At 44.2% G+C, this 13,135-nt stretch overlaps 1 protein-coding gene across 2 annotated transcripts in view; it reads right to left on the bottom strand.

The window, feature by feature from the left end:
* Positions 1 to 873: 873 nt before the first annotated feature.
* arap3 (ArfGAP with RhoGAP domain, ankyrin repeat and PH domain 3) overlaps positions 874 to 13,135 on the bottom strand; it is a 70,758-nt gene continuing 58,496 nt past the window's right edge. For both annotated transcript variants that reach the window (XM_046296168.1, XM_046296169.1), the window contains 10 exons: positions 13,005 to 13,073; positions 12,814 to 12,888; positions 11,092 to 11,209; positions 6,839 to 6,967; positions 6,513 to 6,649; positions 6,246 to 6,364; positions 5,594 to 5,657; positions 5,253 to 5,396; positions 3,196 to 3,234; positions 874 to 1,868 (listed from right to left, as the gene is read on the bottom strand). In XM_046296168.1, coding sequence (XP_046152124.1) covers positions 1,419 to 1,868; positions 3,196 to 3,234; positions 5,253 to 5,396; positions 5,594 to 5,657; positions 6,246 to 6,364; positions 6,513 to 6,649; positions 6,839 to 6,967; positions 11,092 to 11,209; positions 12,814 to 12,888; positions 13,005 to 13,073 — 1,344 coding nt within the window. In that variant the 3' untranslated portion in view covers positions 874 to 1,418. The remainder of the gene's footprint in view (positions 1,869 to 3,195; positions 3,235 to 5,252; positions 5,397 to 5,593; positions 5,658 to 6,245; positions 6,365 to 6,512; positions 6,650 to 6,838; positions 6,968 to 11,091; positions 11,210 to 12,813; positions 12,889 to 13,004; positions 13,074 to 13,135) is intronic.

Consider the following 13,135-nt stretch of genomic DNA (forward strand, 5'->3'; position numbering starts at 1 on the left):
TCGATGGTGCAGCTGTAGAACCTTTTGAGGATCTGAGAACCCCATGCCGAATCTTTTCAGCCTCCTGAGGGGGAAAAGGTTTTGTTGTGCCCTCTTCACGACTGTCTTGGTATGTTTGGACCATGATATATTAAAGAGCAGCATTGTGCGGGTTTCTTACTTTTTTCTCATCTGTTACAAATAATGTAAAATGAGAGTCAAATTCTCAATCCTTAAAAACAGCTGAAAATTAAGAAATTGGACGCATCATAAAACAAAAATATCACATTTAATATAGTCCTTCATGTAGCAACGTAAAATACTGCATTATGAATATTGAAGTGGTATAAGCATACAGAAGAATATGTACACTATTTACACTAAGTTGTGAATAATGACTAATGGACGACAATGCAGGCAAATGCATTATAACACACTTGGCAAAGGTAAAGGCAGTCAAATTGGAATATATTATTGTCTATTTAGACTGATGAAAAAGGAGGATATCTTGAAGATGGCATATTGATGAAAAAGCATTAGACTTGGAAGTGTATACATGAATTCAGAATATTCAGATGTAGTGCCACTAACAATTGTTATATTTGGCTGTATTCACATCATACAGTGGTTGTGCAACGGTGAATAAAACGAAGGATCCATTTGTACTATATAAAGGATAGTGAGTGCATACTGCCACCTTCTGGCCAGATAGTGTAGCAACACACTGGGTTATCTGTGGCTGTCTAGGAGATAGTGCATACTGCCACCTACTGGCTAGATATTGTAGTTTCTAGAAGCAAAGCTCTCCTTTTCTTACTTTCACAGCTTTTACAAAAAAAAGTTGATAAAATATTATTTCAAAAATAAATTATTACATACAGAGACTGTAACACATTTATATTTAAAATCCAGTTGTTTAATACTAACAAAAATAATGGTTTAATGCCAAATGCATCACCACCAGACATGCTTGATGAGAGAAGCATCCATTTCTCCTCTCCCTCAGTCGTTTAGTAAACGATTCAAAAACATGTACAAAAACATAGTTCATAGCTAAAGCAATTAGCAAGGTCGTTAAAATCCAAAAAGGCATCTTTCAATATAAAATGGGTCTGTACATACCAGTGATAGCAGAACAGTAAGTAGTTTGTAGGATAAAACATAAGTAAATGCTTATTCATATCTGATCATGTATTTTTGACACACCACCCAAACAAATGGGTTGTGTCCATACGCCCATGCTCTGTCTCTCTGTCTCTCTGTCTCTCTGTCTCTCTGTCTCTCTGTCTCTCTGTCTCTCTGTCTCTCTGTCTGTCTGTCTGTCTGTCTGTCTGTCTGTCTGTCTGTCTGTCTGTCTGTCTGTCTGTCTGTCTGTCTGTCTGACTGTCTGTCTGTCCGTCCTGAGTCTACAATACATGTGCACACATCTCTTCCTCTCCTCAGATTACGTTCTTCTCTCCTGGCAGTTTCTCCTCCTTCTCTGTTTTTTTGGTGAAGACGGAGGACAGTTCCTGGAGGAGCAGCTCCTGAGAGGGGGTACAGGGCCTGTGCTGCTGCCTCCTCCTCTGCGCTGGCTGGGGAGACTCCTGGAGGTCTCCTCCTCCACCCAGGACCAGGGTATCCAGAGAACCAGCAGGGGGCAGCAGACCCTCTCCTTCCGGCCCCAGAGAGTGCACCGGGTTGAGGCCGATCATGCGGTCCAGGGAGCAGGTCTTCCGTGGGCCCAGAGGGACCTGGGTCTCTGAGGTGTTATTGGAGAGGAAGCTGGTCTCCAGGGACTTGAGGACCTGCAGGCCGAAGTCTCCTACTTCCTCATACAGAGGCTCTGGGGGTTCTGGCTCTGTACTCTCTGGACGCTCCGCAAACGAGTCCTGCTGCACCTTCATGGGCTGGGTGGAGGTTGGGGGGGGGGGGATTAGAATTTGAACCCATCCCAGAGTTATTTGTATGTTTGATTATACACTATGTAAATAACTGGGAGGCCTGAGGCAAAAGCAGAAGTAGAGCTATTATAATAGTAAGGGGGTTGAGAAGTAGCTATCTGTTAGGATCTTTAGGTAGGTATTAAGGAGATGATCTGCCATTACAGTGACAAAGAAACACGTGTGGTTCATTTAAATGAGACAAACATGGGAAGGGAGTTGCCCTTCTTTGACAACTACTTTAGAAAACAATAGACTTCCTCTTATTAAGGTCTGGCCATTGTTCTAGCGCCTCAGCAACGACCTCAAGACAATTACTCAAAACGCAGAGGGACAAAAGAAAAATTCAAGCAAAACAATTCCCTTGTAAATGCATTTGGGGCTTGGGGCTGGGCTAGTTCCAGTAGGTTCACCAGTAGACTAATAGACACAGCACACTGTGTTCTGTAAAACACAAGAAGGTACTTCACTAAGCCTCTCAGGCCTCCCCCTCAAGGCAAAGGGCCATAGAACCTGAACAATACTGGAGAACAATATCTCCTCCCAGTCCATCCTGTTGTCTACACTTCAAACATCTACATCAACATCCTGATGCTGTAAAACCAGGAAGTCAGGGCTTCTGTCAGGAAGTGGAGGTGTGGCTGAGTCAGATATAGTCCCTGTATAAACCAAGGGAATTTCTTTACACAGATAGAGAGGCGCTTTGGAGAACTGTTAGTTAGGGAAGTTAGGGTAGCCTAGTGGTTAGAGTGTTGGACTAGTAACCGGAAGGTTGCAAGTTCAAATCCCTGAGCTGACAAGGTACAAATCTGTCGTTCTGCCCCTGAACAGGCAGTTAACCCACTGTTCCTAGACCAGTTAACCCACTGTCCCTAGACCAGTTAACCCACTGTTCCTAGGCCGTCATTGAAAATAAGAATTTCTTCTTAACTGACTTGCCTGGTTAAATAGAGCGTTAAATAAATCCAATAGCAACCTTCAAAATAAACATCCCATTCTCATCCTTAGCTTCTTGTTAGATGAACGGAGAAGGACACATTTATACTGTATATATTTGACATTTAGCAGACGGTCTTATCTAGAGCGACTTATAGTAGTCAGTGCATATAGTCAGTGCATATATTTTCATACCGGTCCCCCGTGAGAAGCAAACATACAACCCCGATGTTGCAAGCGCCAAGGTCTACCAACTGAGCCACACAGAATAAAGGTAAGCATGAACATTCAAAACAGCATGTAACACACACATGCAACATTGAAATGACAGAGCACCAGGGTGTGTATATATACTTACAAAAAACATGGAGAGTGTCCTTCTGGCGTGAAGCTTTCGCTGCAGAGAACAGACAGAAGGACACCAGTACAACCCTGTGAGATACAGACACGCAGAGACAGTTTCCCTGACCCAGATTAAGCCTATTACTTGCTGTTCAGTCCAGAACTAGTCTTAATCTGTGTCAGGGAAACTGGTCCATAGTGAATACTATACAGTAAAGGGATAGTATTTGGGGGATACTGAAGTATAAGGAATAATAAACCTACTAGACACCAAAGGGTTACAGAAAGCAGTGATCGTGATACAAAAATAAAAACAAGCTTTGTGTGTGAAGTACACAACTTGGGCTAATGGAATCTTCTCAAAGTTAAAAACATCAACTAAAATTAGTGGTACTGATGTGTCAAAAGGCTTCCCAGACTAGGTTCGGTTTGCTAAAGTCTCCCCAGACTAGGTTCGGTTAGCTAAAGTCTCCCCAGACTAGGTTCGGTTAGCTAAAGTCTCCCCAGACTAGGTTCGGTTAGCTAAAGTCTCCCCAGACTAGGTTCGGTTAGCTAAAGTCTCCCCAGACTTGGTTCGGTTTGCTAAAGTCTCCCCAGACTTGGTTCGGTTTGCTAAAGTCTCCCCAGACTTGGTTCGGTTTGCTAAAGTCTCCCCAGACTAGGTTCGGTTTGCTAAAGTCTCCCCAGACTTGGTTCGGTTTGCTAAAGTCTCCCCAGACTTGGTTCGGTTTGCTAAAGTCTCCCCAGACTTGGTTCGGTTTGCTAAAGTCTCCCCAGACTAGGTTCGGTTTGCTAAAGTCTCCCCAGACTTGGTTCGGTTTGCTAAAGTCTCCCCAGACTAGGTTCGGTTTGCTAAAGTCTCCCCAGACTTGGTTCGGACTAGGTTTGCTAAAGTCTCCCCAGACTAGGTTCGGACTTTGGTTTGCTAAAGTCTCCCCAGACTAGGTTCGGTTTGCTAAAGTCTCCCCAGACTAGGTTCGGTTTGCTAAAGTCTCCCCAGACTAGGTTCGGTTTGCTAAAGTCTCCCCTAGACTTGGTTCGGTTTGACTAAAGTCTCCCCAGACTAGGTCTCCCCAGACTAGGTTCGGATAAAGTCTCCCCAGACTAGGTTCGGTTTGCTAAAGTCTTCCCAGACTAGACTAGGTTCGGTTTGCTAAAGTCTTCCCAGACTAGGTTCGGTTTGCTAAAGTCTCCCCAGACTTGGTTCGGTTTGCTAAAGTCTCCCCAGACTAGGTTCGGTTTGCTAAAGTCTCCCCAGACTAGGTTCGGTTAGCTAAAGTCTCCCCAGACTTGGTTCGGTTTGCTAAAGTCTCCCCAGACTTGGTTCGGTTTGCTAAAGTCTCCCCAGACTTGGTTCGGTTTGCTAAAGTCTCCCCAGACTAGGTTCGGTTTGCTAAAGTCTCCCCAGACTAGGTTCGGTTAGCTAAAGTCTCCCCAGACTAGGTTCGGTTTGCTCCTAGCAGAACTCGGCTAAGCGAAGTGAACGTCTGTACCTTGAAAACTCCCTTAAAAAAAAACTTTGTTTGAAAAACAAGAAAAAAAAGCGGCAATAATACTGTTTGTCCCTCTTGAGATGCCATAGCAAAAACATAGCCATTATACACTTACTCAACATAATTGACGTTTTACCAATTTTACATCTGACAAAGACGGTGCAGTATTTCTCATGTGTTGAAATATGCATGAAAACTAGTTGTCTCTCATTGGATGACGACAAACACGTCATTAAAGAATCCCATCCATAGTTCCCGCTCCTACTAGGAGTAGTACTGTTGACCAATCACAGACAAAGGGCGTAGACTTTTCGGCTACCGAAGTTCAACTCATCTCAAGAAAAAAATGTAGTGCGCATGAACCAGCAAAAAAACTGCCACACCAAAACTAACAAAAATATCAAATATTTTTTACCTACAACCCCCAAAAATGTCATCATAATATATGTGCAAACTATTTCAACTGGGAAGCGTGTGACAGGCTTAAAAGTATAGGGTAGGTAGAGGGTGTGGGTGGTTGTCTCCTGCAGAACCATAACCGAGTCTGATTGGCTGACAGCATGGTACAGTTGGAACGTACCAGAGTCTGATTGGCCGACAGCATGGTAGAGTTGCTCTCGTGTCCGTCCCCTCTGATTGGTATTAGAGGCATGGTCCCAAACTTCTGTTTGGAGATGTCTGAGGAGGAGTGACGCCTCAACACCGGAGGTCGGGGGTCATCATTCTGTTAGAAGCAATCAAGTGAATAGAAATTACTCAAAAACGGAATCAAATGGATCAAATTAAAACAGACAAAAGTACAAATCTAAATCGTAGGTGTTATACCCCCCAAAATATGGGGGAAAGCAAACTCTAAAACATGTCAAAGTGATGCAACAGAAGCCATACACTTGGGGAGGGGAATTAGGCTCCACAACATACCTTTGCTTTGAGGAAATTGGTGACCCAGTCCCATAGGTCGGACTCACAAAAGCAACAAAGGTACCTGGGAGACACAAAAACACAAAAGCAGTGATTGACTCTTAAAAAAGGGGAGGGGAAGGAGATGTCATTTAAAGGGGAGGGGAAGGAGATGTCATTTAAAGGGGAGGGGAAGGAGATGTCATTTAAAGGGGAGGGAAGGAGATGTCATTTAAAGGGGAGGGGAAGGAGATGTCATTTAAAGGGGAGGGGAAGGAGATGTCATTTAAAGGGGAGGGGAAGGAGATGTCATTTAAAGGGGAGGAGAAGGAGATGTCATTTAAAGGGGAGGGGAAGGAGATGTCATTTAAAGGGGAGGGGAAGGAGATGTCATTTAAAGGGGAGGGGAGAGGCAGATCTTAAACAAGACATTCCAGCCTCCCTACAAAAACAATGTAGTTCACTCACATCATATCATAACATCTGATATCATGCAAAACCAGTCACTACAGTAAACAATGAGGAACTCAACGACAAATTTCAAATACTTGAGAAAACATTGTATGTCCAATAAACATATAATGTTTCACTCTTATCCAATAAAAGTTGTCTTGAATATTTTCCAGACATCCTTTGCAATGACCAAAATAATGTGTAGCAAGTGAACACTTACAGTTGCTGTTTTTCCATCATGAGAGTAAAGCCCCATCTAGTTGGGGGTTTCAGCTTCTTTCGAATTCCCATGTAGATCTTCATAGACTTCAGAGGCCATTCCTTTTCCGGCTTGATGCTCTGAAATGACAGACATATCGTACAGTAGGAAAAGATGTACAGAGCAGACAATAAACGGACAGATCACAGCTCCACCTGCGATAACTACATTGGGTCCAAAATTGGTGCCGATGACCAAGATGTGACCGTGACGTGAGAGCAGAAATACCTTTTTGTCCCTGAGCAGTAGCAGCTTGTGGTCTTTGATCTGAAAGGTGTGTTCCTGAAAGACTTTTCCGTGGAGGAGTTTGGGAGGATCTTCACGACACTTCAGAACTCCCATCTTCACGATCTCACTCTTGTAGGCTGTGAATAGAAAATCACACTGTGTATAACAACGACAATCCACAAATAAAATGTCACGTATGAACGTAAGAGCAACAAGAAATTGAGCAAAATGAAAATCGACAATCAAATTATTATTTTTTTGATTGTGATTGTTTCTATAGATAAAGCTCAATAGCTTGTTCTTTCTCTGTGCTGTGCAGTATTTACCAGTGAGGATGTTGATGCCCTCTCCTCTGGGAACTTTCTTCACCACCAGGTAAGCTGAACTAGGATCAGCCATTTTACACCACTGTAGAGCCTGCTCCAGCACCTTCTCTTTGGGGTGTAGAGGGCGCTCTGCAGAGGAAACATTATATAAACAACCATTCTGGAATAGTTTCTCTTTAGGGGGTAGGGGGCGCTCTGCAGAGGAAATATTATATAAACAACCATTCTGGGATAGCTTCTCTTTAGGGTGTAGGGGGCGCTCTGCAGAGGAAATATTATATAAACAACCATTCTGTGATAGCTTCTCTTTAGGGGGTAGGGGGCGCTCTGTACAACCATTCTGGGATAGCTTCTCTTTAGGGGGTAGGGGGCGCTCTGCAGAGGAAACATTATATAAACAACCATTCTGTGATAGCTTCTCTTTAGGGGGGGGGCGCTAGGGGGGGGTAGGGGGCGCTCTGTACAACCATTCTGGGATAGCTTCTCTTTAGGGGGTAGGGGCGCTCTGCAGAGGAAACATTATATAAACAACCATTCTGGGATAGCTTCTCTTTAGGGGGTAGGGGGCACTCTGCAGAGGAAACATTATATAAACAACCATTCTGGGATAGCTTCTCTTTAGGGGGTAGGGGGCACTCTGTACAACCATTCTGGGATAGCTTCTCTTTGGGGTGTAGGGGGCGCTCTGTACAACCTTTCTGGGATAGCTTCTCTTTAGGGGGTAGGGGGCGCTCTGTACAACCATTCTGGGATAGCTTCTCTTTAGGGTGTAGAGGGCGCTCTGCAGAGGAAACATTATATAAACAACCATTCTGGGATAGCTTCTCTTTAGGGGGTAGGGGGCGCTCTGCAGAGGAAACATTATATAAACAACCATTCTGGGATAGTTTCTCTTTAGGGGGTAGGGGCACTCTGCAGAGGAAACATATAAAACAACCATTCTGGGATAGCTTCTCTTTAGGGGGTAGGGGGCGCTCTGCAGAGGAAACATTATATAAACAACCATTCTGGGATAGTTTCTCTTTGGGGGGTAGGGGCGCTCTGCAGAGGAAACATTATATAAACAACCATTCTGGGATAGCTTCTCTTTAGGGGTAGGGGGCGCTCTGCAGAGGAAACATTATATAAACAACCATTCTGGGATAGCTTCTCTTTAGGGGTAGGGGGCGCTCTGCAGAGGAAACATTATATAAACAACCATTCTGGGATAGCTTCTCTTTAGGGGGTAGGGGGCGCTCTGCAGAGGAAACATTATATAAACAACCATTCTGGGATAGCTTCTCTTTAGGGGGTAGGGGGCGCTCTGCAGAGGAAACATTATATAAACAACCATTCTGGGATAGCTTCTCTTTAGGGGGTAGGGGGCGCTCTGTACAACCATTCTGGGATAGCTTCTCTTTAGGGGGTAGGGGGCACTCTGTACAACCATTCTGGGATAGCTTCTCTTTAGGGGGTAGGGGGCGCTCTGTACAACCATTCTGGGATAGCTTCTCTTTGAAACATAAAGACTTTCTCACATTCCATTTGTATTTCACAGAAGGACATGATACTATATAGTTTCACTTTATTTATTTTTTACAGTGGTAGTTGAGTTATTAGTTTAGTTATTTCAAGATGTTTTTAGACTTTCTATAGTATTTCCCAGTCAGATATAGTAATATAATGCTCCTCACCCAGTCAGAGAGAGAGAGAGAGATGGTAATATAATGCTCCTCACCCAGTCAGAGAGAGAGAGAGAGATGGTAATATAATGCTCCTCACCCAGTCAGAGAGAGAGAGAGATGGTAATATAATGACCCAGTCAGGTGTTAATATAATGCTCCTCACCCAGTCAGAGAGAGAGATGTTAATATAATGCTCCTCACCCAGTCAGAGAGAGAGATGTTAATATAATGCTCCTCACCCAGTCAGAGAGAGAGATGGTAATATAATGCTCCTCACCCAGTCAGAGAGAGAGAGATGGTAATATAATGCTCCTCACCCAGTCAGAGAGAGAGAGATGGTAATATAATGCTCCTCACCCAGTCAGAGAGAGAGAGAGAGATGGTAATATAATGCTCCTCACCCAGTCAGAGAGAGAGAGAGATGGTAATATAATGCTCCTCACCCAGTCAGAGAGAGAGAGAGATGGTAATATAATGCTCCTCACCCAGTCAGAGAGAGAGAGATGGTAATATAATGCTCCTCACCCAGTCAGAGAGAGAGAGATGGTAATATAATGCTCCTCACCCAGTCAGAGAGAGAGAGATGGTAATATAATGCTCCTCACCCAGTCAGAGAGAGAGATGGTAATATAATGCTCCTCACCCAGTCAGAGAGAGAGAGATGGTAATATAATGCTCCTCACCCAGTCAGAGAGAGAGAGATGGTAATATAATGCTCCTCACCCAGTCAGAGAGAGAGATGGTAATATAATGCTCCTCACCCAGTCAGAGAGAGAGATGGTAATATAATGCTCCTCACCCAGTCAGAGAGAGAGATGGTAATATAATGCTCCTCACCCAGTCAGAGAGAGAGATGGTAATATAATGCTCCTCACCCAGTCAGAGAGAGAGAGATGGTAATATAATGCTCCTCACCCAGTCAGAGAGCGAGATGGTAATATAATGCTCCTCACCCAGTCAGAGAGAGAGAGATGGTAATATAATGCTCCTCACCCAGTCAGAGAGAGAGAGATGGTAATATAATGCTCCTCACCCAGTCAGAGAGAGAGAGATGGTAATATAATGCTCCTCACCCAGTCAGAGAGAGAGATGGTAATATAATGCTCCTCACCCAGTCAGAGAGAGAGAGAGATGGTAATATAATGCTCCTCACCCAGTCAGAGAGAGAGAGATGGTAATATAATGCTCCTCACCCAGTCAGAGAGAGAGAGATGGTAATATAATGCTCCTCACCCAGTCAGAGAGAGAGAGAGATGAGACCCAGTGGTAATATAATGCTCCTCACCCAGTCAGAGAGAGATGGTAATATAATGCTCCTCACCCAGTCAGAGAGAGAGAGATGGTAATATAATGCTCCTCACCCAGTCAGAGAGAGAGAGATGGTAATATAATGCTCCTCACCCAGTCAGAGAGAGAGATGGTAATATAATGCTCCTCACCCAGTCAGAGAGAGATGGTAATATAATGCTCCTCACCCAGTCAGAGAGAGAGATGGTAATATAATGGTAATATAATGCTCCTCACCCAGTCAGAGAGAGAGATGGTAATATAATGCTCCTCACCCAGTCAGAGAGAGAGATGGTAATATAATGCTCCTCACCCAGTCAGAGAGAGATGGTAATATAATGCTCCTCACCCAGTCAGAGAGAGAGAGATGGTAATATAATGCTCCTCACCCAGTCAGAGAGAGAGATGGTAATATAATGCTCCTCACCCAGTCAGAGAGAGAGAGATGGTAATATAATGCTCCTCACCCAGTCAGAGAGAGAGATGGTAATATAATGCTCCTCACCCAGTCAGAGAGAGAGAGATGGTAATATAATGCTCCTCACCCAGTCAGAGAGAGGACCTGGTAATATAATGCTCCTCACCCAGTCAGAGAGAGAGATGGTAATATAATGCTCCTCACCCAGTCAGAGAGAGAGATGGTAATATAATGCTCCTCACCCAGTCAGAGAGAGAGATGGTAATATAATGCTCCTCACCCAGTCAGAGAGAGATGGTAATATAATGCTCCTCACCCAGTCAGAGAACCAGACACCGTAATATAATGCTCCTCACCCAGTCAGAGAGAGATGGTAATATAATGCTCCTCACCCAGTCAGAGAGAGAGATGGTAATATAATGCTCCTCACCCAGTCAGAACCAGACATGGTAATATAATGCTCTCACCCAGTCAGAGAGAGATGGTAATATAATGCTCCTCACCCAGTCAGAGAGAGAGAGAACCAGACAGAGAGAGATGGTAATATAATGCTCCTCACCCAGTCAGAGAGAGAGATGGTAATACAATGAACCAGACAGGTAATATAATGCTCCTCACCCAGTCAGAGAGAAAGAGATGGTAATATAATGCTCCTCACCCAGTCAGAGAGAGAGAGATGGTAATATAATGCCAGACCCAGTCAGAGAGAGAGAGATGGTAATATAATGCTCCTCACCCAGTCAGAGAGAGATGGTAATATAATGCTCCTCACCCAGTCAGAGAGAGAGAGATGGTAATATAATGCTCCTCACCCAGTCAGAGAGAGATGGTAATATAATGCTCCTCACCCAGTCAGAGAGAGATGGTAATATAATGCAGCTTACCTAGTTGTCCTTCCTCTATGGCCTCGAACGTCAGCCACACGTCCTTCTCCCCTGCTGGGACATTCCTCATGTACAGGACCTGGTTAGTCAACTCCTCAGCACCCATGGTTGGAGATACCTACAGAGAACCAGACACAGTAAAGAGATCGCTACACAGAACCAGACACCGTAAAGAGATCGCTACACAGAACCAGACACCGTAAAGAGATCGCTACACAGAACCAGACACCGTAAAGAGATCGCTTGGAAATGAACCAGACACCGTAAAGAGATCGCTTTTTTAGAACCAGACACCGTAAAGAGAAAGCTACACAGAACCAGACACCGTAAAGAGATTGCTACACAGAACCAGACACCGTAAAGAGATCGCTACACAGAACCAGACACCGTAAAGAGATCGCTACACAGAACCAGACACCGTAAAGAGATCGCTACACAGAACCAGACACAGTAAAGAGAAAGCTACACAGAACCAGACACCGTAAAGAGAAAGCTACACAGAACCAGACACCGTAAAGAGAAAGCTACACAGAACCAGACACCGTAAAGAGAAAGCTACACAGAACCAGACACCGTAAAGAGAAAGCTACACAGAACCAGACACCGTAAAGAGAAAGCTACACAGAACCAGACACCGTAAAGAGATCGCTACACAGAACCAGACACCGTAAAGAGATCCTCACACAGAACCAGACACAGTAAAGAGAAAGCTACACAGAACCAGACACCGTAAAGAGAAAGCTACACAGAACCAGACACCGTAAAGAGAAAGCTACACAGAACCAGACACCGTAAAGAGAAAGCTACACAGAACCAGACACCGTAAAGAGAAAGCTACACAGAACCAGACACCGTAAAGAGATCGCTACACAGAACCAGACACCGTAAAGAGATCGCTACACAGAACCAGACACCGTAAAGAGAAAGCTACACAGAACCAGACACCGTAAAGAGAAAGCTACATGAGACAGAACCAGACACAAAGACAAAGAGATCGCTACACAGAACCAGACACCGTAAAGAGATCACTACACAGAACCAGACACCGTAAAGAGAAAGCTACACAGAACCAGACACCGTAAAGAGAAAGCTACACAGAACCAGACACCGTAAAGAGAAAGCTACACAGAACCAGACACCGTAAAGAGAAAGCTACACAGAACCAGACACCATAAAGAGAAAGCTACACAGAACCAGACACCGTAAAGAGAAAGCTCCACAGAACCAGACACCATAAAGAGAAAGCTACACAGAACCAGACACCGTAAAGAGAAAGCTACACAGAACCAGACACCGTAAAGAGATCGCTACACAGAACCAGACACCATAAAGGTCTGGAATAAAACACTAAACAAAGTAAAACTACTTTGCATTTAAATTAGAAGTTGTTTTTTTTGGGTTTGTCTACCCACAAGAAGGTTATCATAAGCGTCTACCCACAAGAAGGTTATCATAAGCGTCGCTAACTGGCTACATACAGAGTGCTAGACAAGCGTGCGCACCAAACAAACAGACGGTGCAATGTCGTTGGAAATGAATAGGAAGATATTGTGATAAGTTTGGCTTTTTTAGGTCAACAGTGGCTAAGCAGGGTTGGGATAATGTCCATATGGCTTTGGTTGGATTCCCCAGTGGGGGGGGGGGGGGGGCATCACCATGTGGCTAAATAACAACAGCACCTTTCATGAAATAAAAAGGAGAAGATAACCTGTCTCCACTCACCTTGAGAGTGATGCAGCTGTCTGCCATCTTCTTCTCCAGGTACACTTCAATGATCAGATCACCTGCTTGGGACAGCTGCACAGACAGGATACTCATTACAGACAACCGTTTGTCAAACCAATCTGTTATAACCCTTTTACAACCCTTCATAAATCTTTATAAACGGAACAGAAATCATTGGCACAGTGTACCTGTGTGTCCTTCCAGGTGGTGATGAGGCTGAGCTCTAGTTCTATCTGGGTCTGTTGCTCCTCATCAATCTGAACAAAACACAATTAAACATTTACTAATGACTCATTAGATTACAGAACAGATTGACCTG

Source organism: Oncorhynchus gorbuscha, linkage group LG13 (genome assembly GCF_021184085.1).
Source record: "Oncorhynchus gorbuscha isolate QuinsamMale2020 ecotype Even-year linkage group LG13, OgorEven_v1.0, whole genome shotgun sequence".
NCBI lineage: Eukaryota > Metazoa > Chordata > Actinopteri > Salmoniformes > Salmonidae > Oncorhynchus > Oncorhynchus gorbuscha.